The sequence below is a fragment of the Trachinotus anak genome, unplaced genomic scaffold (assembly GCF_046630095.1).
Source record: "Trachinotus anak isolate AG129_WGS33_773 ecotype Australia unplaced genomic scaffold, CSIRO_AGI_Tana_v1 ptg000005l, whole genome shotgun sequence".
Classification (NCBI taxonomy): domain Eukaryota; kingdom Metazoa; phylum Chordata; class Actinopteri; order Carangiformes; family Carangidae; genus Trachinotus; species Trachinotus anak.
Window position 1 is genome coordinate 5,230,302 of NW_027273856.1, and position 24,044 is coordinate 5,254,345.

The 24,044-nt window shown below is 39.8% G+C and overlaps 3 protein-coding genes, 1 long non-coding RNA gene and 1 pseudogene across 5 annotated transcripts; 3 read left to right on the forward strand and 2 right to left on the reverse strand.

The window, feature by feature from the left end:
* Nucleotides 1-24,044, forward strand: part of LOC139622216 (piggyBac transposable element-derived protein 4-like) — a 176,731-nt pseudogene that overhangs the window by 119,950 nt on the left and 32,737 nt on the right.
* Nucleotides 1,568-4,715, reverse strand: LOC139621437 (uncharacterized). Its single transcript, XM_071477948.1, has 5 exons — nt 4,069-4,715; nt 3,610-3,951; nt 3,444-3,479; nt 3,216-3,326; nt 1,568-3,050 (listed from the first exon to the last, which is right to left on the reverse strand). The coding sequence occupies exons 1-5, from the start codon at nt 4,271-4,273 to the stop codon at nt 2,896-2,898; spliced, it is 849 nt and encodes a 282-aa protein (XP_071334049.1). The 5' UTR covers nt 4,274-4,715; the 3' UTR covers nt 1,568-2,895.
* On the reverse strand, nt 6,674-8,370 carry LOC139621436 (uncharacterized). 2 transcript variants are annotated; one of them, XM_071477946.1, is made up of 6 exons: nt 8,062-8,370; nt 7,603-7,944; nt 7,453-7,494; nt 7,214-7,333; nt 7,002-7,036; nt 6,674-6,916 (listed from the first exon to the last, which is right to left on the reverse strand). In XM_071477946.1, the coding sequence occupies exons 1-6, from the start codon at nt 8,282-8,284 to the stop codon at nt 6,806-6,808; spliced, it is 873 nt and encodes a 290-aa protein (XP_071334047.1). In that variant the 5' UTR covers nt 8,285-8,370; the 3' UTR covers nt 6,674-6,805. The 2 variants fall into 2 exon arrangements, with proteins under 2 accessions (XP_071334047.1, XP_071334048.1); XM_071477947.1 differs by having other exon boundaries at nt 7,214-7,321; nt 8,062-8,367.
* Nucleotides 10,373-12,719, forward strand: LOC139621453 (uncharacterized). The gene is made up of 4 exons (XR_011690999.1): nt 10,373-10,723; nt 11,156-11,874; nt 12,302-12,336; nt 12,451-12,719. It is a non-coding gene; the product is annotated as an uncharacterized lncRNA (long non-coding RNA).
* On the forward strand, nt 16,517-20,631 carry LOC139621444 (uncharacterized). The gene is made up of 6 exons (XM_071477963.1): nt 16,517-17,822; nt 18,156-18,497; nt 18,681-18,707; nt 18,787-18,897; nt 20,262-20,296; nt 20,411-20,631. The coding sequence occupies exons 1-6, from the start codon at nt 17,777-17,779 to the stop codon at nt 20,510-20,512; spliced, it is 663 nt and encodes a 220-aa protein (XP_071334064.1). The 5' UTR covers nt 16,517-17,776; the 3' UTR covers nt 20,513-20,631.

Here is a 24,044-nt window from a genome sequence, read left to right on the forward strand (position 1 = left end):
AAGAGGAAAAATAATAAAGTTCAAGGTTTGATGGAGGACGAGCCAGAGTAGGACACTGACGTCTCTGTAAGGAGGGAGGAGTGAGGTACACATCACTTGTTGGAAAGAAAAAGCTGAGTGTGGTTTCAGAACTGAGGTTAAAAAAAAGCCAACTATAGTTGAACCTTAGTTGATACAATCTGATATGAAGCAATGAATGCTGTGTTAGTTTTGTGTGTAACACTGACAACAGAGTGGGCCTCTACTCAAGAAGAGTCTGCAGGGAGGGAGGAGTTGTGAGGTGCACGTCATGTTTTTGTCCAAGACAGCACAGTGTGGTCTTAGCTGTCTCATGTGCACAAGTTCAGTCTGTGTCGACTGAACATGTGATAAAACAATGTCTGTTTGACTTTGAACTGAACTTTTGTTGTCTTATTACTCTCCTTGTTGCTTGGCTGTGTTGTTTTATTGATTTTTGGCAAATGCAGTTCCAGTGTGTGTCATACAGTACATGACACTCAACAGTTTGATTTACAGAATCTGGGCTCAGAGGACCTGAACTACGCAGCTCTAAGTTTCCAGGCCAAACCAAAAAGAAACCGGAGACCTGCATCAGAGAGAGAGCTGGAGCCGAATGTTGTGTACGCTGCCACCAGATAGACTCAGGAAACCTCTGGAACAGCAGCTCAGAGAGGAGCTGGAGCTTTGTAATATTCACTTGCTGTGGTGTTTTTGAGTGTGTGTTGTGAGTCAGAAATAAACTTTGAATTTTTCTGTATCAGGCTGTGTTGTTGCTCTTGTTTCTTTCTGTGTCTCGGTCAAAAGTCTGTGTTGTTCATAAGTTTTCTGCCTCTTGTCTGAGAGAACACGCTTGATGTGTGATGGAGGAGGAGTCAGAAAGGACACTGATGACTATCAAACTGTCTTATAGGGAGAATGAAATGGTCTGAGGGGGGAGGGACGGTAGAGTGAGATACACATCTCTCCTGCGACAGTGGCAGCGCTGTGTGGTGTGAGCTGTTGTTCTTGACTAAATGATATCAGCCTCTGTACCTGTGAAGAAAATAAATGACAGTGGAATAAACCAGCAGCCTGTGGTGACACATTGTATGAGTCAAAAACAAAGTCCACCACAGGAAGACTTCAGCCATGACCACAAACATCAAATGCTCTGCTGTTTTCAAAGACCAAGGGTGAAGCTACTTTTATAAGTTGTATATACATCTCTACTTTACTCAAACTGATCTGACTACTTTTCCTTCACAAGCTACACAAACATCTGTACACGACAACATTAACATACCCAGCCATAGTTTCAGGTCACACTCTCGTCTATCAGGTTTCTAATGCTGTTCGCTGAATTAATTTATAGTACAGAAATGACAGGTGAAAAACAGTAACTGGTATCCTGGCTAGACCAGTAACAACAGTTTCTCTGTCCTGGCAGCCATGTTGTGATGAATTAACATTATGGTCAAAAACACAAACAGCAGGTCAAAGGAGATACTTCGGACAAGAAATAAAACATGGCAATAGATAATAGTCCAAAGAGAGCCACAAAGTGAAGACTAGTTTAAGCAGTAGATTCCCCGTCGGCATAGGGGTTTTTTGTTCAAGATCTCAAACGTTTTTGGGTGGGCAGGGAGATTGTGGCCAAAATTTTGTCAAAGCTTCAAGCTTTACCTTAAAGGTCAGTCTAAGGTTTCCTGCTACAGCTACAGCAAATATCCAGTAATAAACTGGGTATGAGAGGAATTAAGGTCACTTTCTCAAATGCATCTTTTTCTAGCTTTTTATTTAGTTTGTCTTTGATTGTACGATTGTTGATTGTTTGTCTTGTATGAACCAGAGTAGGACACTGACATCTCTGTAAGGAGGGAGGAGTGAGGTACACATCACTTGTTGGAAAGAAAAAGCTGAGTGTGGTTTCAGAACTGAGGTTAAAAAAAAAGCCAACGATAGTTGAACCTTAGTTGATACAATCTGATATGAAGCAATGAATGCTGTGTTAGTTTTGTGTGTAACACTGACAACAGAGTGGGCCTCTACTCAAGAAGAGTCTGCAGGGAGGGAGGAGTTGTGAGGTGCACGTCATGTTTTTGTCCAAGACAGCACAGTGTGGTCTGAGCACTCGAGCGTTGTGTCTAAATTTGTTTAACCTAACTTGACAGCTGAGTCTCTCAAGTCTTCACACTATACAACATGGAAAAAGCAGTAACAGTAACAGTTCTAATTACTTTTGTAGTGCAGTTAAACTAGAAAATGTACAATTGTAGTTTCCCTGTTGCACACTTGTGGTTTTGCAAATGCACAGCCATGGTTAAACAGAAGTAGATATTGAATTTGAGAAGATACATGTGGAAATTTAAAAAAAAATCCTGTTTGTATATTTTTGATGAATTAGAAACCCAAAAAACGTTTCTTGTGTGTGGTTATGATGCAGAGAGCTTAAGGCCTGCCTTCCTGTGTGCTGTGAAATCTGTCTTTGTCACCGCAATGGAAAATAAAAAGCAGGGCACTGATGCTTATGCATGCCGGCTATTGCATGCAAGTTGTGCTCAGACCACACTGTGCTGTCTCTTCCTGTCAATCATGTGATGTGACCCTCACTCGCTCCTCCACTGCTGCAGATCTTAATCTAGCTCTCAATATCAAAGACTGTGGTCAACCGTCAGTGTCTTTACCGGCTCCTCCTCCATCGCACACCAATCGTGAGCAAGACTCAGTGTGTCAGAGAGAAGACAATAGAAGAAAAAACTCTGCACAACCAAATTATTGCAGTTTGGCTTAAAGTAAGATCTTTATTACAAAAATGAATTTTAGGACAAAGGGATGTAACTTTTCTAATGCACAAGTTAAACAAAATGATGAAGCATCATCTCCTCTCTGAGCTGCTGTTCCAGATGTTTCCTGAGTCTATCTGGTGGCAGCGTACACAACATTTGGCTCCAGCTCTCTCTCTGATGCAGGCCTTCTGCTCCTTTTGCCCTTTGGATGGAAACTCAGCGCTGCATAGTTCAGATCATCAGAGCCTGGATTTTCCTTTTGTGGATTGCGTTCTTCATTATGAGCTAAATGACAAACGAATGCCTGGTCAACTCATCAGTTCAGCATCATTGTCCTTTGACGTTACTGTTACTTGCATTTTTAACAAAGGAAGTTTGGATTAGTCCATCACATGGATACAAATTTAAGCAAAGAAAAGCAAATATAGATTCATTAGCTGCCAAAAGTACCTGTCTGAAGTTTCCTGTATTTAACAGCCAGACCAATGACGACCATGATGAGGACTACGGTCACACCACCCAGGATCACAACCATCAGCTGTGTTATTCCATCAGGCTCTTCTACAAGAAACATCCAACAGTTTGCTCCCTCACTGAGTAACATTAAAGAAGTGACATGAAACCATCCAGATGTTTTACATCAACAGTCAATGGAAGAAATATTTAGAAGAATCTTACTTTTCACTTTGATGTCATCATCAGGTTCATCATTGCCTTTGAAATATGAAATATGAGAATCACGTCATTTTAAATTTATTTTCATCAATAAATTATGAGGGTGAAAATTCATTCTATTGAAATAGGTCAATCGGCAGAATAAGCACCAAAAGAAAGACAAACTTACCTTTAACATTTACATCTATTGCACTAAGTATTGTGTGTCCATCCATGTAAAATCCACAGAGATACAGCCCAGAGTCTGATAAATCCACTTCTTTGATTATAAGGAAGATTGTGGACATGTTGGTTCTCATTTCATATTTGCCATTTTTAAATCCATCACAAAATGAGGTTTTGCCATGAAACCCATACACGGAGGAGATGCAGCTGATTTTGGTTTTGTTGTAAAGTCTGGACCAGAATGTGTGAGTTGGAGATCTGGAAATGCTGGAGCACAACAGTGTGACCTCTTCACCAGGCTGGACCTCCACAGTCTGAGACTCAGACACTGAGACAGAGATCCAGCCTGAAACAAACAGCAGACACAGCAAGAGAGCTGATAACGCAGCAGCAGAGCATCTTGAATAATGTACTGATAATCAGCATTGTAGAGGATACTGAATAATCCAATGTCAGTACTTACTGCAGAGAAGTAAAGCGGATATCAAGATGAAGCTCCTCATTGTGCGTATGGTCGTCTCACTGCAACGGCACTTGATATCTCTGAGCTGTTGTACAGGGGGTTTTGTTGGAGAGAGGCGGGGCTCGTCGTTCAAAGTGATCCCATCAACTTCTGAGCAAGAAGTGTTAAAACAATCAGAAGCTGAAATGTTTCTCCAAAATGCCATTCATCTTCAGAAATATGTTAATGTTGTATATTTAAAAAGGCCACCTGTTGTTGTCTCATCTAATAAAGTAGCTATTTGTAAGCAATGATTTCAAAAAACTGTCTTCACACTACAACTGAAAGGACATTGAACAATGAAATCTGTGAACAACCAAACAGCAGTCGAGAGCAGACAGAGAAAGGTAGCAACTACCCGGTCAACACAGTGAGGAGAAGTGTTTAGCAGCTAAAAGGCCAGATATATATTTAAGGAGTTAGTGAAATGCAGAATGTGCATTCAGACAATCATTTGCTGACAAGTTTGCCATTTCAACTTCATAAGGTGATGATACATTAATATGTTACAGTTGCACAATAGATGATTAAAGGTCCCATATTGTATAAAGGTAGATGTCCATGTCTTTATTGACTATAAAGCAGGTCTAGGTTCTATATTAATACTGTGAAAGTATCAAAGCCTCAGTCCACAGAGAAATGCACACAGCCTGTATTCAGAAACTGAGCCTTTAAACGTGCTGTCAGGTTCCGGAACCTTGTGATGTCACAACAAAGCAGTAACCACTCTTAGCCATGCCCCAAGCCTGGCCTATCCAGACCTGCAATCCAGCCTTGCAGGATTTGGTTTCTCTGAGTGTTTACCTAAAATCTGCTATATCCTCATTTGATCACAACACATTGGTGAGCCAATCAGAAGAGAGCCTCAGAGCCTCTCTTCTGATTGGCTCTGGAGAGAAGCCTGATAGAGCAGATGGACAGCTATGTTGAGATGGTTTTTGGTACTTAAAACTATGAATATAAAGATATCAAAAATGTAAATAAAACACAGTAAAAGTGTTAAATATGACATCAACAGTGGCATCAACGGATAGTTAGCCAACACAATGCCAGGACCCTGAACCTGAAGCAGCTAAATGACTTCAGCATCATTCATTTGATTATTTACACCAGTGCTTTTCTTACTAAGACATGTCAAAAATGATTTCCATGAAAAAGGTCTGTAATTGTAGAAAAAAATCTCTTTGGCTTCAGCAGAGGGGACATGTGGTCACTCTGTCATCAATACAGTCTATCAAAGCAACGGGTTTTATCATAATTAGTTGTTTCATGACTGTTGCAGCTTTTATTGTGAAAGTTGCACTCTGGAGAAAGTAACACGTAATTCAAGGTCAGGCCTCTTGTGCTTGAGACTTCAGTCTAGGCTGATAGATATGGTCCTGTTTGTTACAGAGGGAGGTGCCAGGACGGGGAAGTGAGGGCATGATGTAAACATACCCAGGATTGTGAACTGAATGGCTGCATTAAAAAATAAAATTAAATAATAAAAAGTTTCTATAATGTGACGTCTATTTTTCAAATACATGTTAAATGTAGAAACTGATTTTCTCTTTGAGGTAGTAGAAAGTCAGCAAGTATCCGCTGTTAATTTCAGGTTTGACTCTTGCAGAGCTTTGAGTGGCCTGATGATTTTCACCTCAGCTGTGCTCAGACCACACTGTGCTGTGTCTTCCTCTCAAACAAGTGATGTCTGTCTCACTCACTCCTCCACTGCTGCAGATCTACATCTAACTCTAAGTAATGTGTACAGTCGTGGATGATTACTGGCTCCTCCTACATCAAACATAAACCAGATTCTTTAGACAATACAGAAATCTAATATATGACATATGTCCCTGTATCAAGAGTGATGTTGCCATGTATGTCACCTGTAAGAACATATATTATTATGAAATATATACATCCCCTGGGTATATGAAGATATAAGTTCATAACATATGAAAAACCCATATCAAAATCAGAATATGTAAATATATTAAAATATGTATAATGCATTTTCATAGGCATATCAGGTTGCAAGCATATATGTAAACAATGTTTATTTAATTTATTAAAGCAAGTTTATGACAATAACATACATATAATATAATCATGTGTTGACAAGCTTTGGTATGGTAACATTTTGTTTTACAAAGAGCCAATATGTTTTTACATCACATGTACAAATATTTCATGTACGGTGTGTGTGGGTGTCTGTGTGTGTGCTGTATATATATATATATATATATATATATATATATATATATGTATGTATGTATATATGTGTATATATGTGTGTATATATATATATATATATATATATATATATATATATATATATATATATATATATATATATATATATATATATATATATATGTATGTATGTGTATATATATATATATATATATATACATACACACACACACACACACACATGAGATATATATATATATATATATATATATATATATATATATGCCTACGTGTGTGTGTGTGTGTGAGTGTGTGTGATGGAGATTTAATGTTTGTGAGGGGGAGGGAGGGGGGAGGCAAATGAGAATTCAAGACACAGCACTACCGAATATTTGAATGAATACAAGCTCTTTATTGCAAATTATTTGAAAAAGTGATGGTGATGGTAACTCCCATCAACCAGCCACACAAAATGAAATCAGCTGGTTAATATGATAAAAGCATCAGATCCACATCAGAGAGTCTATCTGCTGGCAGCATAAATAACATGAGTCTCCACTTCTCTCTGTGATGGAGGCCTCCTGCTTCTCATTGCTGGTGAATACACATCCTTCAGGTCACCAGAGACCAGATCCTGAAAATAATAGTACTGATTAAAGTGATTCTGGGACTGTTTAAACTGTAGACTATACAAAAGTAATTGGAAGAGACAGACTCACATTGTTTCTCTGTGGATTCTGTTTTTCATCAGTGACTAAAGGAGAGGCAATCAATCTGATCAGCTCATCAATATTAATCATTATCGAAAACATTTCTGTTAATACAGTTTCACTGGTGAGTAGGTTGTATAGGTTTCATCATATTGACATAACAATATGTTGATGTGCAAAAGCAAGAAAATCATTCAGACACAGTAGCTCTGAAATAGTACCTGTCTGAAGATTCAGGGCTTTAACAACCACACCAATGATGACCATGACAAGGAAAACAGTCAGACCACCAAAGATCCCACTCGTCAGATTTGTGGGTCTGTCAAACACTACAGAAAAACCTGTTAAATTAGTTTTGTTGACTTTAGGCATTGCCAACATTTCAATACTCTAAACTGAAACCATTTTACATTTTACATTAACAATCGCTAAATGAAAGAAATATTTAGGAGAGTCTTACCTGTATCCTCGCCATCAATGCCATCATGAGATTCATCATTGCCTTTAATGAAATATTTTATCTTCGTAAAGCAGGTATGAGTCATGATTTTAATATATCAACAATGACAAAAGACAAGAGTCCAAAAGACAGACAAGTCTTCAATCTTACCTTTAACATTTACATCTATTGCACTAAGTATTGTGTGTCCATCCATGTAAAATCCACAGAGATACAGCCCAGAGTCTGATAAATCCACTTCTTTGATTATGAGGAAGATTGTGGACACGTTGGTTCTCATTTCATATTTGCCATTTTTAAATCCATCACAAAATGAGGTTTTGCCATGAAACCCATACACAGAGGAGATGCAGCTGATTTTGGTTTTGTTGTAAAGTCTGGACCAGAATGTGTGAGTTGGAGATCTGGAAATGTTGGAGCACAACAGTGTGACCTCTTCACCAGGCTGGACCTCCACAGTCTGAGACTCAGACACTGAGACAGAGATCCAGCCTGAAACAAACAGCAGACACAGCAAGAGAACTGATAACGCAACAGCAGAGCATCTTGAATAATGTACTGATAATCAGCATTGTAGAGGATACTGAATAATCCAATGTCAGTACTTACTACACAGAAGTAAAGCTGTTACCAAGGTGAAGCTCCTCATTGTGCGTATGATGGTCTCACTGCAATGGCACCTGATATCTCTGAGCTGTTGTACAGGGGGTTTTGTTGGAGAGAGGCGGGGCTCGTCGTTCAAAGTGGCCACATAAATGACTTCTGAGCAAAAAGTCACACCCTCGAAGAGTGATTTATGACCTTTACAGTGTAACACAAGTGTGTTTTTCATCCTGTGACAGTTTCAAATTCAAGTTACAGGAAATCTAAAAAGGACATCAAAACATGAATCAACTAAAAAAGACTCTTCAACTAAAAAAATCATTCATGCAACATCTGACAATGAGTTTGTTCTTGTGCACATTATCATGTATACATTTGGTATTGTAAAAAAAAAAGTCATTCATGACACAACAGATGATTAAAAAAAAAGCTGTAAACTGGTTAACAAAATGAGGAAGGGAATTTAAAATAGTTGTAGCTGTTAATACAAGATATTGGAAAATAGCGTAGAAAAAAATTCAGTGATGGTGGTGTCACTTCAGAAGTAAGGAAAAGGCCACAGGACAGTTTTTGATTGACTGTCAGCATTTGAATTCTCTGTCTAAGTGATGTTCTGACTGATGAGTTGGGACAGTGCCTGGGAACAGCCAGTCCAGGCAGCTGCTCTTATTTCTGATAACACAGGGCCCTACTTGTTCAGTATATTGGTAACACTTTTGATACACAACAATGTGAATAGACACATCATACTATATGTATATGCTAAAGAAGTTTTTGCTGGGAAATTCACAATTAGCTGTTCATAACAAATCAGGGACAGCTGGATTCTCAAAACATATTTAATCATCCTAATATGACCAGATATATATCAATATTCACATCCAAGTCATATTCTGTAGCACTTATGAGGCTGACATCTTAAAAATAAATGTGGGGGAGATGAAGAACTATAAGACATGGAACTGAGTTCCTCCTATCAGAAACAAGCTAGCTTGCACATGCTCAGTGAAATTGTCTTCTTGCTTACAAAACAGGACCCACATTTGAAAGTCCCAGACAAAGCTACCAGAAGGAAAAAGATTTTTTTGAGGTAAAAATGTAGCTTTTCTATCAGATGTATTTTTTGGATACTCTAATGGGATCAACTGTCTACTGTGTAATCCAAACTATTATTATTGGAATCACTGATTTATAAGATAGAAATTGAAATGGCTAACATGTATCAGACTAGCAGCCAGACAAGACAGACACCATAGACTACATAAAGCGGGGGGCAACTCCAGTGGTTGTAAGTCAGATTGTATTAAAGTCTATGGTCTCAATTGCTGGTTTCAATACAGCATTATTATATTATAATTATGGTCCATTTAGAGGAAAATAGACAATAATAAAGCAGGGGATGCATTAGGGTGTGGCAGGCAGCTGATATGTACTATGGGTTGCACCCAAATGGGGTAGGCTACTATAGTGAATAGCTAATCATGTTTTCCTTTGGAGTATTTGATTGATTAATTATGTATATTTTAGGCATGTGTGATGTATATATTAGGCATGTGTGATGCTGTGTCACCCACTGCCAGAAAGGTAACAAGCTAACAGACACCATAAACACAGAAATACTGCCAACTACTCTTACCAGTCAGATACATCTGCTAGTTGTGGTGCATTTAGGTGTCCCTGATGATTCCTCTGCTCGGTCAGCCTAGCACAAGCAGTGGAGGTGGGCAGGACACGAGGCCTGATCCAGAATTGACGTATCGTTATTGAGCAGTGTTACTCAGGAAGACTAATAAGTTACTTTTTTACTTATTATGCCTTTAAAAGTAATAATATTACTTTACTTATTACTTAATTTCAAAAGTAATTAGTTACATTACTTTTTATATTACTACATTACTTTCGCTTTACAAAATTTTTAAATATTAAACATTAAGGGAAATACCATAGCTTCCTGTTTTGGAATTTCAGCCACAACATATTAAACAAATATAAATCTCACAGCAGTGTCTCAAACTTCTTATCAGTCTGTTCCTTGTTTGAATCTCAACCTCAGATCTCCATGACCTCAAGTAGTCCATTACTTTTTTTTCAGCCATGCAGCTGTCCTCGGACTCTGTCTCAAATGCATAAAAGTCAGTTTCACCATGGCCGGCTGACATAGTGTCAACCAGAGGAAGCTTGGCCTTCAGCTCTCTTCTCCAGAACTACACACAACAAAGGCCTTCATGTGTCCAAAGAGAAACAGCACTTGTTCAAAATGCATTAAAACCTTCATATTACTGTAAAAAAAAAACATCTCTTGTTGGATTAGGCTGTGTCTGTCTTTGTTGTAATATTTCATTTGTACATGATGCCAACTAAAAATATAAAAGTAGCCTATACTATAAAAGTTTTTAAAAAATTTTTTAAGGTTTTTTTTCAAATAACCTGGTCTGAAGAATTACTTGAGTCTGTGTTTCTTCTATCCTTTCTTTTCCCTGAGAGCATTTCTGTGCATTTCAGCATGAGCAATTTTTAGTTTGACCGAAAGAAAAAACAAAACCGCCTCCACCTCTTTACTTTAAAGGCACCCTGACTACACAGTTCACTTACAGACATCGCAGCGCTACAGTCATACGCACCATGAAGACCTTCACCTTGATAACAGCTTTACTTCTCTGCAGCTTCAGTGAGTACTGGCACTGAATTACTCCCAGTTATATTCACATCTATGGTAACTCCAACCCTCCAGAATTTAAACAATTAATTTATATAAAATTTTATGTATTTGTTCATGTTACATTTGTTGTATTGAAATTGAAATGAAGACCTGAAATTGAATTGAAACGATTGTTTTTTGTTTTGTTTTTTTTTTAAGTTTATTGATTTCTCCATGTTCCATTTGCTTAATTGAAGTTGAAATGGGGAACTTTATCTTGATGACAGCTTTAAATCTCTAATGTATCATTAACTACTTTATTATAAACTAATTATTCTCGGCATCGAAACGTGTAACCAGTAGACTTTCAAATCAGAGCTGAATTAGTTGTTGCTGTTGCCTTATTACAGTAACTGTTACATTAAACACTCAATCTCTTGTTGTGTCTGCTGCTTGTTTCAGGCTGGATTTCTATCTCAGTGTCTCAGCCTCAGACTGTGGAGGTGCAGTCTGGTGAAGACGTCACACTGCTGTGCTCCAACATAACCAAATATGACTCCATGACATTCTGGTTCAGACTGGTCAACAGAACCCAGATCAGCTGTATCTCTGTTATGATCAGGTCTGACAGCGCAGCTGAATTCTGTGATGGATATGGAAAGGAAAATTTTGAAATGAAATCCAACATCTCCAGCATCTTTCTCAAAATCAAACAAGTGGATTTATCTGACTCTGGGCTGTATTTCTGTGGATTTTACACAAGTGGACATTTCAATTTCAGTGTAAAACGTTTACATGTTGAAGGTAAGATCACTGTAAATGATTCTTTTTTTTGGTTTCTTTTCTTGGTCATTTCTTCAAACAATGCAAACAGACTGTCACAGATTATGATGCAAATCCGCTGAAGCAAAATCAAGATTTTCATTTGTTTCATTAAAAGGCACCTCTCAATTTTATGAAGATGAGGACAACAAGTCTCAGAGTGAGATTTCTCTCATTGTGCAGATTATTGGCCTGGTTTCAAGCCACTGAAGGGAAAGTTTAATCTGACTCATTGATTTTTCTTTTAGGAAAGTCTGATGTAAAACCAGAGCTGATGAGTTTGATCCTGGGAGGTCTGACTATTTTACTTGTAATGATCATCATTGTTCTGGTTGTTAAAATCAGGAAACTTCAGAAAGGTATTTTTGAAAGCTTCTGTATCTGTTGTATTTATTATGTATATATTTTATAGTACTTCCCATGAACAGTGAAGATGTTTATCATTGTTCTCATTATTCATATCAATGACTTGTTAAAATTTAAATTACAAACTTAGAAAGTGAGAAACCTCTGCAACTGCATTATTAAATAGAAACAAGACTTTAACCATCTATGTTTACCATGTTAGCATGTGAGAAATGGCACATAGCATTTAACTTAATCTACACTGAGCACTGGATAGAAGTACACTGATGGAAAAGTCATTAATTTTAAAATAACAATAATTAAAACTTTTAACTTTGACGATTAAACTCTTTATAGAATTCACCTAATAGGAAAGTGCTTCACAAAGATTGTACAGTGAATATCACTCATCTGACCAGATGTCTTGTCTCTGTCACTAAGGTGAGAATGAAGACAGTGGCCCACAACGGAGAGAGGTGAACCCAGTTTAAACATTTTTTATAGACATGATTGAACTTGTCACATCATCACTTTGTTTCTCTCTCAAACTGTGTGAGATGACTGAGTATAAATATTCACTATATTTACAGAATCTGGACTCTGATGACTTGAACTACGCAAGCGTGAATTTTGGTCGAGGAGGAAGGAGAAGAGAGGTGGAGTCAAATGTTGTGTACGCTGCCACCAGATAGACTCATTAATCTGCTGTTTGTATGAGAGTAGTGGGTGTGGGGGGTCACCATTACTCTTTCATTTTGCAGTGAAGGTCCTATGAAGACTGTCTTGTGTCCAGAAGAATATGATTGGTGTTGCAGCAGAGGAGGAGGAGTGAGTGAGATACACATCACTTGTTTGACAGGAAGAGATAGCACAGTGTGATCTGAGCACGGGGGTGGGGGTGGGGGGGGTGGGGGGGTTATGAGGCCTGAAATAAAAACTTGTACCCTCTGTTTTTCTCTGTACTGAAGGCCAAAGTAAAGTGCATCAATATACGAACAGGATGTTTTATCTGGGGATGTGTATAGCAATGTGCTGAGTGTCTGAATTAAGAATAAAGTACATTTAAAATTTTAAAATAAAGTACATTTTAAAGTACAATTTTCTATGAATACACTGTATGAGCAGCCCATCATTATACTTGTCACTATGGTGACAAGCAACATTTTCTGTATCACACCACAACTTTATCTTCACATGGTGCATCAGCATCTTCCAAACTCCTACAGCAGAATGACACTGATGCAGCCGAACTCCATAACAATGGCTGTAACAAAATATCCATCTTTTATACATCAGATGGTTTAACTTACCAGTTGTCTTTATGCTAGAAGAGCAACTAGAGATTTGTGTCGGTCACTGAACCTGGTAGGCGTGATGCATGACCAGGCCAAGCACAGGTAACGTATTAGAACCCATTACTGCAGCTCACAGATCAATTGAAATGGCGATGGTCATTCATCATTGAAATGAGCTAAACAGACGGAGACAGTGAATGATATATTCATGTTGAGTTTCCTCAACATTTTTCAGAAAAGTAACTTGCTTTCTCAGCCACAGTATGATGTCTTTTATTAGTAGAGTTAAAACAACAACAACAACAAAAAAGGCTAGATGTTGTTTCATGTGCTGGGGGCATTGCTGAGGGCGGTCACTGTGTGTGACATCACTGTCACCATCACCACTGACCGTGATACTTTCACAGAATTTATGTAGCACCTAGACCTGTTTGATAAAACACACAAGGAAATCTATATTTCTACAATGTGGGTCCTTTAGGAAGAATGATGAGCTTTATTTATTAATATTAATGACACCCACATACTCAGTGTTCCACTCTGCACTGTGGTTACAAGCAGCACTGTGTGCATTAGTGAGATATCTGTATGTGTGTCTTCACACCTTTGACAGACTCACACCACTACTGTATCTTCACTCTGTGTATAAATATACATAAACTTGTGAAAATATGTCTGAAGCAGTGTGATACTTTTATATCCTGATATGAAACCATTCATTCTGCTCCAGGCTGTACATGGTTAACACATGACAGATCACAACAAGGCTACGACATCTTCACTGAGACATACAGTCAATCTTCTACCTAAAAATGTCAGTTACTTATTACTTCTTACTCACAAAAAAAAATAATTACTGTAGTAACGACTCAACCACCGGAAAAAATGGCGTTTATGTTGACCTTTAAATTTAGTCATTTGGCAGAAGCTTTTATCCAAAGTAACTTACAAGTGACGGACATCACTAAAGCTTCAGTGCAGTAGAAAACCTTGGTGTAAGTTTTAAGTACTACATCTATTTAATAAGTTCGAGGAGATCAGATAAAGAAGTGCAATGAAAGTGCATAGTAAGTTGTAGTTAGGCATGTTAGGGTGTTAAAGGTGTTAGGAGAGGAGGTGCTCTGGGAAGACAATAACCTTTAAAGAGATTCTACTTGCCCCTCTTTGATAGCATTCAGAAGCTTGTTCCACCATTGGGCATGTAGGAGTTGGAACAATAATTATGTAATGTTCATTATGATATTATACCATATATTATGTTCACTGATGTTTATTATGATATTATATCATATATATTGTGTTCACTGACTTAAGTTAGTCAATACCGAGGAGATAAACTCACACCTATTGCAAAATGTACTCAGTGTGGTTTGTTATCATGTACCAGGCTGTTCGAGCATTGACTAAGCACTGGCCAATCATACCGCTGTAATGACTTCTTGGCAGAGCACACCAATGATGGCCTGTTGGCTGAGCAGGTCAACATGATGACTGATGATACCAACTACTCATTAGAGCGCTAGTGGAGCAACAGTTAGGGCATTAGCGGAGCAACCACTGGGCAATAGTTGGGCTTACAGATGTAATTATGTATGAGAAATGTATTCCCAAGTGCACTGCAGTTCTTTAAAAAAAAAAAAAAGGTGCAGTGAAGCCCCTTCAGAGACAAGAGAGTCAGCTGATGTCAGCTAAGGGGGTTCAAACTAAGGTTATGGAGCAGCAATCCATTAGTAATTGTCACAAGGAGTGAACTCTACTGCATCAAACCCTGAAGGTCTTCAGTGCCTTTTTGAACATCTTTTTGACTTTGTGTACTTTCAAGAGACTTTTGTTCCATGTTGGTGTAGAAGTCCAGAATCATATCCTGCCCACAGCTGGATCTCCATTTTACACAACGGGGAATGACCGACAAGAACAGTCTGGACTGCGACGACCTTGTGTGCAGGGAGGGCACTGAGAATAATAATAATAATAACTTTATTTATATAGCACTTTTCTAAAAACAAAGTTTACAAAGTGCTTTACATACAATTAAAATGATACAGAAATAAAATACAATAGAATACAATAAAGAATAAAACAAGATAAAATAAAACAATTCACACATAAGCCTGTTTATAAAAGTGTGTTTTAAGAAGGGATTTGAAGGACTCAATGGATTTTGCCAACCTAATATTCTCGGGCAGCCTGTTCCAGAGCACAGATGCCCTTACAGCAAACACACAGTCACCTTTTGTTCTGAGCCTGGCCTTACTTGAGGATCTCAGGCTCCGAATGAGCATGAGACTGTATGATTGAGTTCAAGTAGATGGGTGCAGACCCAGAAGTTACTCTGAAGGCAAACATTAGGGACTTGAATTTGACCTGGGTGAGCATGGGTAGCTGTTGTAGGTTGATCTGTAGCAGAGTGACATGTGGCCTTTTGGGCTGACCAAAGCCCAGACAGGCTGCCACATTCTGGACCATCTGTGAGGGTTTTACCGTGCATGAAGGGAGGCCTGCCAGAAAAGCAGTGCAGTCGTCAAGGCGAGAGATAACCATGGCCTGGAGAAAGAGCTGGGTGGAGTACTGAGTCAGGTAAGGCCTGATTTTTCTGATCAGGTGTTGTGTAGTGCAAAGTGGCACGACTGGGAAACGGATGAAAAATAGTCAAAGAGGGATAGCTGGTCATCAAACATGACACCCAGGTTTCTTGCGACCTTGGTTGGGGTAAGGGATGAAGAGGGGATTTTGATATTGACATGATGATGGAGAGACCGATTGGCCAGGATGACTAGGAGTTCAGTCTTAGAGAGGTTAAGTTGAAGGTGGAGTTCCTTAATCAATTCAGATATGTCAGACAGACAGGCAGAGATCTGAGCAGAGAATGTGGGATCACTTGGCGGGGGATGACAGGTATAGTTGGGTGTCATCTTCATAGCAGTGATATAAGAAGCCATGTGAGCAGATGCTCGGACCCAAAGAGGAGGTGTATATTGCAAAAAGGAAGGGTCCCAGCACCAATCCGTTGGGCACTCTCGTGGGGAGGGGATGGATAAGGACAATTGTCTTTGCTATAAGATGGTTGCTTGCTTGTTGAAGAACCACACCGAATATCGGGATCTGCACGTTTATTTTTCTAAGAGAGTAGCAGACACACACAGGCTCTGTCTCAGTCCCAGCTCAGTAGCTATCCTGTTTTGTTTTCCTCTTTTAACAAAATTATGCTTTGAATAAAATACACAAATAAAAACATCTCTCTTCACAGTAGTTGCAGAACTCATGTATATAAATAACAATATTATTATTATTATTATTATTATTATAAATAATAATAAATAACATGCAAATATTCTAAAAATGAAATGACAAAATATAAATAATTAAACATACAATAAGAGTCTCATTTTTCCTGTTAGGCTACTCACACAATGCAATCCCCCACTAACAATATATAAAAAAAGAAATGAACAACAATATAATGTACCTAAGAGAGTAGCAGAGGGCACTGTCAGTAGACACACACACAGGCTTTGTCTCAGTCCCTGCAGCGAGTTAGACAATAAGCAAATGAGGGAACTTCCCAACATAAATAGCCGAATTTAGGACAATTTTAGCCGACCAGGAACAACAGTATACCTCCAGATTTTGTTACCAATGTTTCACCATGACATTTTTTGTGCAATTCAACTCAGAATAATTGACTTTTAAACGTGCGATCTTAACCAGAGGGATGAGAGAGTCAACACATGTCTTACCAGCTCAGTAGCTATCCTGGTTCTGCCAGGAATTTGCAGCTACGTCACAGAGCGTGTCCCCCATAAACGTATTTACTCAGCTACACTTGCCATGACGCACTGTAAAAGCGTCCAATGAGTTGGTCACATTAATTTGAGTGAGTCCGCACAGCTCCATTTACAGCAACTCAACAGTTGTCACACTCACACCTCACATCCGTTATATTTAATAAGCAGAAACAAAAATGAGACACTTTGCTTGCAGCTGGCCCAGTGACCACACAGACAACTATCTTGTCAGTGTGATGTGAGCACAACCGAGGAGAAAATCGTGAGGCGTTTAAAGTTAAATCTTTCTGGTAACAGAATCAGAGGAAGCAGTGAATACTGACCTTCCTCTGTGATATTGCTGGATGTGTATGTATAGTCATATGCTAAATGTCTAAATTGCATACACACGTTTCAGGGCTGACTATTAGATGTGCTGTATCTTTAAATACAAATAAAACGTCAACCCCTCCTGCCCATCACTCCACTGCAGGAACAAACAGCACTGTCTGTATCAGTGACATATCTGTATCATTAGTGAGGTGTCAAGTAGGGGAAGCTTGGTCATCAGCTCTCTCTCCAGAACCACACACAACAGAGGCCTTCATGTGTCCAAGGACAAACAGCACTTGTTCAAAATTATTTGATATTTAATTTTGTACATAATAGTTACCAAAAAATGAAAATATGCTATAAAACTATTGTCAAATCACATAGTCGGAAGATCAACTTGAGACGGAGATGCTGCTCAACTTCTGCTTTTCTCTGCATACTAGCACACCCCACCTCTTGACATTGACAGCACCCTTACTACACAGGTCACTTACTCACATTGCAGTGCTGCAGTCATACGCACCATGAAGACCTTCATCTTGATAACAGCTTTACTTCTCTGCAGCTTCAGTGAGTACAGAGACTGAATTACTGTAACTTACATTTACAATTACGGTAACTCTAACCCATCAGAATTCAAACAGTTAATTATATATTTGTAAAGTTTATTTATTTGCTCATGATCCATTGGTTCCATTTTAGGAGCTTTGCCTTGATAATAGCTTTATTTCTCACTTTATTATGAACAAATTATTCTCAGCACCAAGTGATGTCACCAGTAACACACCGGAGTTTAAACTTGTAAATTAGAGCTGAATTAATTGTTGCTGTTGCCTTATTACAGTAACTGTTACATTAAACACTCAGAGATAAATCTCTTGTTGTGTCTGCTGCTTGTTTCAGGCTGGATCTCTGTCTCAGTGTCTCAGCCTCAGACTGTGGAGGTCCAGTCTGGTGAAGAAGTCACACTGCGGTGCTCCAACATTACCAAATCTAAATCTGTGGCATTCTGGTTCAGACTGGTCAACAGAACCGAGGTCAGCTGTATCTCTTTTATGTCTGCGTCCGACAGCGCAGCCGAATTATGTGATGGATATAAAAATGAAAAGTTTGATATGAAATCAAACATGTCCAGCATCTTTCTCAAAATCAAAAAAGTGGATTCATCTGACTCTGGACTGTATTTCTGTGGATTTTACACAAATGGAAATGCAGTTTTCAGTGTATCATATTTAAATGTTGAAGGTAAGATTACTATGAATCATTCTTTCTTTTGGTTCCTTTTGGTGATCCTTTTTTCTGACAATGCAAATATACCATCACAGATTATTCACAGATATTGATACCTGTGCAAATATTAAAATGTGATTATGATGCAGATCGACCAAAATAATATTAAGAATATATTTTTCTTTATTTCATTAAAAGGTAATAATGAGGACAGCAAGTCTGAAAGTAAGATTCCTCTCATTCTGCAGATTATTGGCCTGGTCTCAAGGCACAAAATTTAATCTCTCTCGGATTTTTCTTTTAGGAAAGTGTGATGTAAAACCAGAGCTGATGAGTTTGATCCTGGGCGGTCTGACTGTTTTACTTGTAATGATCATCACTGGTCTGGTTGTTAAAATCAGGAAACATCAGAAAGGTATCTTTTTATATATATTTTGCAATACTTCCCATGACCAGTGAAGATGTTTATCATTATCCTTATTATTCATAGTAATGACTTGTGAACATTTCAACTACAGACATAGAAAGTGAGAAACCTCTAGAACTACATTAATAAATAAAAACAAGACTTTCACCAGTTTAATTTACCATGTTAGCATTTGAGAAATAGCATTTAACTTAATCTACACTGAGAACTGGATAGAAGTACACTGATGGAAAAGTCAATAGTTTTGCAGGTATCGGTGCCAATCCATCAAGCAGGTGTAGAGATAATTAAAACTTAGAACTTCAACAATTAATCTCTTTATAAAGGACACCAAATCAGAGAGGGTGGTAACTCTTTAATTTACAGGCCGTGAATTATGTTTTAATCATGTAGTAATTATACAGTAATGTGAAGAAATTACCAAAGATGAAAGTCAAATAGGCTTAATTATATAGTAATTATGTGGTGACGTAAAGTACTGTGAATTACTGTAAAATATTTGGTGATTACAGAGTAAAATTGGAGCAGAAAAGAGTGTTGGTCGGTAATTCTATTGGAATTGTTATAGTAAGTAGTATAACTTACTTACAGAGTAAGACAGAAGGTTCCTTTCTGTAAAGGCTATGATTAACATTGATAGCGTTAATGTCACGTATTGTAACACAGGCTGTTAGCAGACAATACCAAGTCTCATATATTACCCATCAGCATGTCAACATTGTTGTCCCCCAAACTAAACGCAGCAGCCAGTTTGCTCCACATAGCGAAGTACTGTCAGTGTAATGAACCTGATGTGTTCGTAATTTCAACAATCTTACCTTTTAATAAGCCAAGAGAAGTGGTCGTCACTGCAACGGTTGTTTACCAAAATGAAAAGCTGATGTGGTGACTGCTGGACATGTCACTGTAGTTAACCCATAATTACCTTTCCACTGCCTGTAAAGTGTAATTACCTTTCCACTGCCTGTAAAGTGTAGTGTGCGTTGTTTTGCAGAAATATGTCAGTAATTACTGAGAACTTCTGCTGTTATTACTTTTCCATGGCTGTGAAGTGTAACATGAACATACGGATAATTTCCTTATACCAGAGGATGACACAGCAGCATCATGATAATGTCAAGTGCACAGTATTAATTGGAAAGTTTCTTAGTTTCAACATAATCTATGAGGATGTTGTGACAGTCAGTAAAGTGATACATCAATAAATGCTCCAATGTCTGGCAGAAATAAAAAAATATTCACATGACTACATAAATAACAGCCTGTAAATTAAAGGGTTACCAAGAGAACTACCTAAAACCTTTACAGTGTATATCACTCATCTGACCAGATGTCTTGTCTCTGTCACTAAGGTGAGAATGAAGACAGTGGCCCACAACGGAGAGAGGTGAACCCAGTTTAAACATTTTTTATAGACATGATTGAACTTGTCACATCATCACTTTGTTTCTCTCTCAAACTGTGTGAGATGACTGAGTATAAATATTCACTATATTTACAGAATCTGGACTCTGATGACTTGAACTACGCAAGCGTGAATTTTGGTCAAGGAGGAAGGAGAAGAGAGGTGGAGCCAAATGTTGTGTACGCTGCCACCAGATAGACTCATTAATCTGCTGTTTGTATGAGAGTAGTGGGGGGGGGGGGGTCACCATTACTCTTTCATTTTGCAGTGAAGGTCCTATGAAGACTGTCTTGTGTCTAGAAGAATATGATTGGTGTTGCAGCAGAGGAGGAGGAGTGAGGGGGGGGGGGGGGGGGGGGGGGGGCTGAAAAATCAAATGTAAAAAAATATATATATCTATCTATAACAATCTTTCTTCTGCATTTCTGGTATATGGACTAGTGCCCTCTGTATTTCTCTGTATTGAACATCGTGCATCAATACAGTATCAGGATGTTTTAACTGTGGATGTGTATAACAATATGCTGAATGTCTGAATACACTGTATGAGCAGCGATGTTTCTGGAACATGTTTAGATATGGTTTCTGCTTGGCCTGGTAGAGTTTCAACCTGCACTTGTGGATGAACCAATGAACTGTGTTCACAGACAATGCTTTTCAGAAGTGTTCCCGAGCCCATGCAGTAATTTGCACGATAGTATTGTGTCTGTTTTTAATGCAGTGCCGCCTGAGGACCTGTAGATCACGACCATCCAATATTGGTTTTCGGCCTTGTCCCTTGCAGACAGATTTCTCCAGATTATCTGAATCTTTTAATGATATTATGAGCTGCAGATGTCGAAATCCCCAAATTCTTTGCAGTTTTACATTGAGGCACATTATTCTTTAATTGTTGCACTATTTGCCCACACAGTGTTTCACATAGTGGTGAACCTCTCCCCATCTTCACTGCACAGAGACTCTGCCTCTTTTTATTACCAATCATCTATTGACCTGTTGTCAGTTAACCTACTTAGTTGTTATATATTCAACCAGGTGTTTTTTTTAGCATTACAAAACTTTTCCAGTCTTTGCTGCCCCTCTCCCAACTTTATTGAAATGTGTTGCTGCCATCAAATTCAAATTGAGCAATTTTTTTTCATAAAACAATAAAATTTCATCAATTAAACATTTGATATGTTGTCTATGTTTTTGTCAATGAAATATGGGTTCGCATGATTTGCAAATCATCACATCCTGTTTTTTATTTACACTTTACACAGTGTCCCAACTTCTCTGGAAATGGGGTTGTATTTGGTTACTTGTTCTCTCAGTGACAGAATGTCCTCTCTGTGTTTTGTTAGACTCTTCAATGTGCAGTTTCTTAATATGAGCTGTGTGCATTTTTCCATGGATTAAGCAGTTTCACAGTATTTATACAGCACCTAGACCTGCTTTACCAAAAAGACAAGGAAATTCTCTTTTCTACAACATTAGTGACAACCACATACTCAGTGTTCCACTCTGCACTGTGGTTACAAGCAGCACTGTGTGCATTCGTGAGATATCTGTATGTGTGTCTTCACACTTCTGACAAACTCACACCACTACTGTATCTTCACTCTGTGTATAAATATACATAAACTTGTGAAGAAGCCATCTACGTGAAAGTAGAGAAACCATCCCTCAACAGGGGAGGAGGCCTCAGACACCACCTATCTCCAATTTACAATGCTGCCCTTTCATCCCTTCCCAGGAGATTCAACAATTTAACCTCAAAGAAAAACAACTGTACACAAGTGGCTTGTGACTCCAGCGACTGTTGTTATAACACAATAGGGCTCCAACGAAGCCGAAACCAACTCTCCACCAAGACAGTCACTCTAACGACTGTCGTTGGCACATGGAGCACAAAGGGAACCAATGACATCATCAGCCTTGTGAAAGCCCCTCCCAGAGGTTAAATACCTGGGTCTCCACACCAGATAGTTGGACCAGTCCCAGCCTGGTCAGGTGCGAGAAGGAACTGATGAAGCCTCTTGGATGAGAGGTGAAACGTCTTCCTAGACAAATAACCAAGTCCAGTTGCTTTCGATTTAATCCTCCTTTGAGATACTATGACCTGGACAAATGAGAATATTCACAGGCTTAATGTCAGACGACATTCCTTTGAGGAACACAGTGGCTGAGAATGAGCATGAAGGTATATGATTGAGTTCAAGTAGATGGGTGCAGACCCAGAAGTTACTCTGAAGGCAAACATTCAGGACCTGAATTTGACCTGGGCGGGCATGGGTAGCTGTTGTAGGTCGATCTGTAGCAGAGTGACATGTGCCCTTTTGGGCTGACCAAAGCCCAGACAGGCTGCCACATTCTGGACCATCTGTGAGGGTTTTACCGTGAATGAAGGGAGGCCTGCCAGAAAAGCAGTGCAGTCGTTGAGGCGAGAGATAACCATGGCCTGGAGCAAGAGCTTGGGTAGAGTACTGAGACAGGTAAGGCCTGATATTTCTAAAGTTATTATTTTTCTGGGCTTTTATGCCTTTATTATAGTTCAGTGGAGACTGACAGGAAAGGGGGTAGAGAGGGGAATGACATGCAGGAAAGAGTCGGACCGATCGGGAGTCGAACCGGTGCCCGCCTGCTAAGAGCGTCTTTGCGCCCAAATGGTATGCGCCCGAACCACTCGACTACCGGGCCGCCCCAGGCCTGATTTTTCTGATGTTGTGTAGTCCAAAGTGGTTCGACTGGGAGACAGATGAAAGATAGTCAAAGAGGGATAGCTGGTCATCAAACATGACACCCAGGTTTCTTATGACTTTGGTTGAGGTAGGGGATGACGAGGCGATTTCGATGTTGAATCCGCAATAGAGAAACTGATTGGTTGCTTGACAAAGAGTTCAGTCTTACAAAAGTTTGGGTAAAAGTGGCATTCCTTCATCCATGTGGATATGTCAAAGAGACAGACAGAGATCAGAGCAGAGAGTGTGGGGTCACCTGGCAGGAATGACAGGTATAGTTGGGTTGCGGGGATGTCATGGGTGGCCCTGGTGGGGGTGGGCGGCCTCCTTTTGTGGGTGGCGGGCTGGGTGGGGGCTGTGGCCATGCTGCGGGGGTTCGAGGCTCCGGCGGGTAATCTGGGCATTTCTGGGATGCCCTGGGCCCCGCCAGCCGATTTGGGGGATTGGGTTTGGGGCTGGGCGGGGGGGCCTGCTCTTCTCTGTCCCCCCGGGCTTGGCTTCCTGGCCGGGGGGTGGGGACTCCGTCTGCCCTCCTTCCCCCATTTGTCCTGCAGGGTCACTGGGACCGGAATACCGGGCCGCCGCGGCTGGCTGGGGTCTTTCCCACTGGGTGGACGGGAGCTGGGGGGTTGGGGCCTCTCCGGTGTGTGGCGGGCTCTCCGCTGGGGGTGCGGGCGGGTCTTCAGTTGCCGGGGCCATTTGGCTCTGGGTCCGGCTCGCGCTGGGGTTGGTGGTCGCGGGCTGGCTCTGGGGCTTCCTGCCCGCTGTCCCTCTAAGGGCCTCCTCGCGCTGGGGGCTGTTGCCTCTGTACTCCCTTGCGGGCTCCTCCTTGGGTCGGGCACGTGGCTACCGGGGAGTCATGCTACCGCGGGTCCTTGGGCTCTGGGGGTGGCTGGGAGTCTCAGTGGCCTGGTTTCTGGCCACCTGTGCCTTTGGTCTGGGGGGGCGCTGTTACTGCAGCCCCCACATCAATTACCCACCACATCCAATGACAAATCGCCACACACTTG

What these genes read in the sequence shown, in the direction of transcription:
- LOC139621437 (XM_071477948.1), bottom strand. Translation starts at nt 4,273, where the DNA reads ATGGCATTTTGGAGAAACATTTCAGCTTCTGATTGTTTTAACACTTCT. An exon ending in AATAGATGTAAATGTTAAAG is followed by an intron (nt 3,480 to 3,609) that starts GTAAGTTTGTCT and finishes CATATTTCAAAG; the next exon opens with GCAATGATGAACCTGATGAT. An exon ending in ATACAGGAAACTTCAGACAG is followed by an intron (nt 3,051 to 3,215) that starts GTACTTTTGGCA and finishes TTTGTCATTTAG; the next exon opens with CTCATAATGAAGAACGCAAT.
- LOC139621436 (XM_071477946.1), bottom strand. Translation starts at nt 8,284, where the DNA reads ATGAAAAACACACTTGTGTTACACTGTAAAGGTCATAAATCACTCTTC. An exon ending in AACAGCTTTACTTCTGTGTA is followed by an intron (nt 7,945 to 8,061) that starts GTAAGTACTGAC and finishes TGTTTGTTTCAG; the next exon opens with GCTGGATCTCTGTCTCAGTG. An exon ending in AGAATCCACAGAGAAACAAT is followed by an intron (nt 6,917 to 7,001) that starts GTGAGTCTGTCT and finishes TATTATTTTCAG; the next exon opens with GATCTGGTCTCTGGTGACCT.
- LOC139621444 (XM_071477963.1), top strand. Translation starts at nt 17,777, where the DNA reads ATGAAGACCTTCATCTTGATAACAGCTTTACTTCTCTGCAGCTTCA. An exon ending in TTTACTTCTCTGCAGCTTCA is followed by an intron (nt 17,823 to 18,155) that starts GTGAGTACAGAG and finishes TGCTTGTTTCAG; the next exon opens with GCTGGATCTCTGTCTCAGTG. An exon ending in GTGGCCCACAACGGAGAGAG is followed by an intron (nt 20,297 to 20,410) that starts GTGAACCCAGTT and finishes CTATATTTACAG; the next exon opens with AATCTGGACTCTGATGACTT.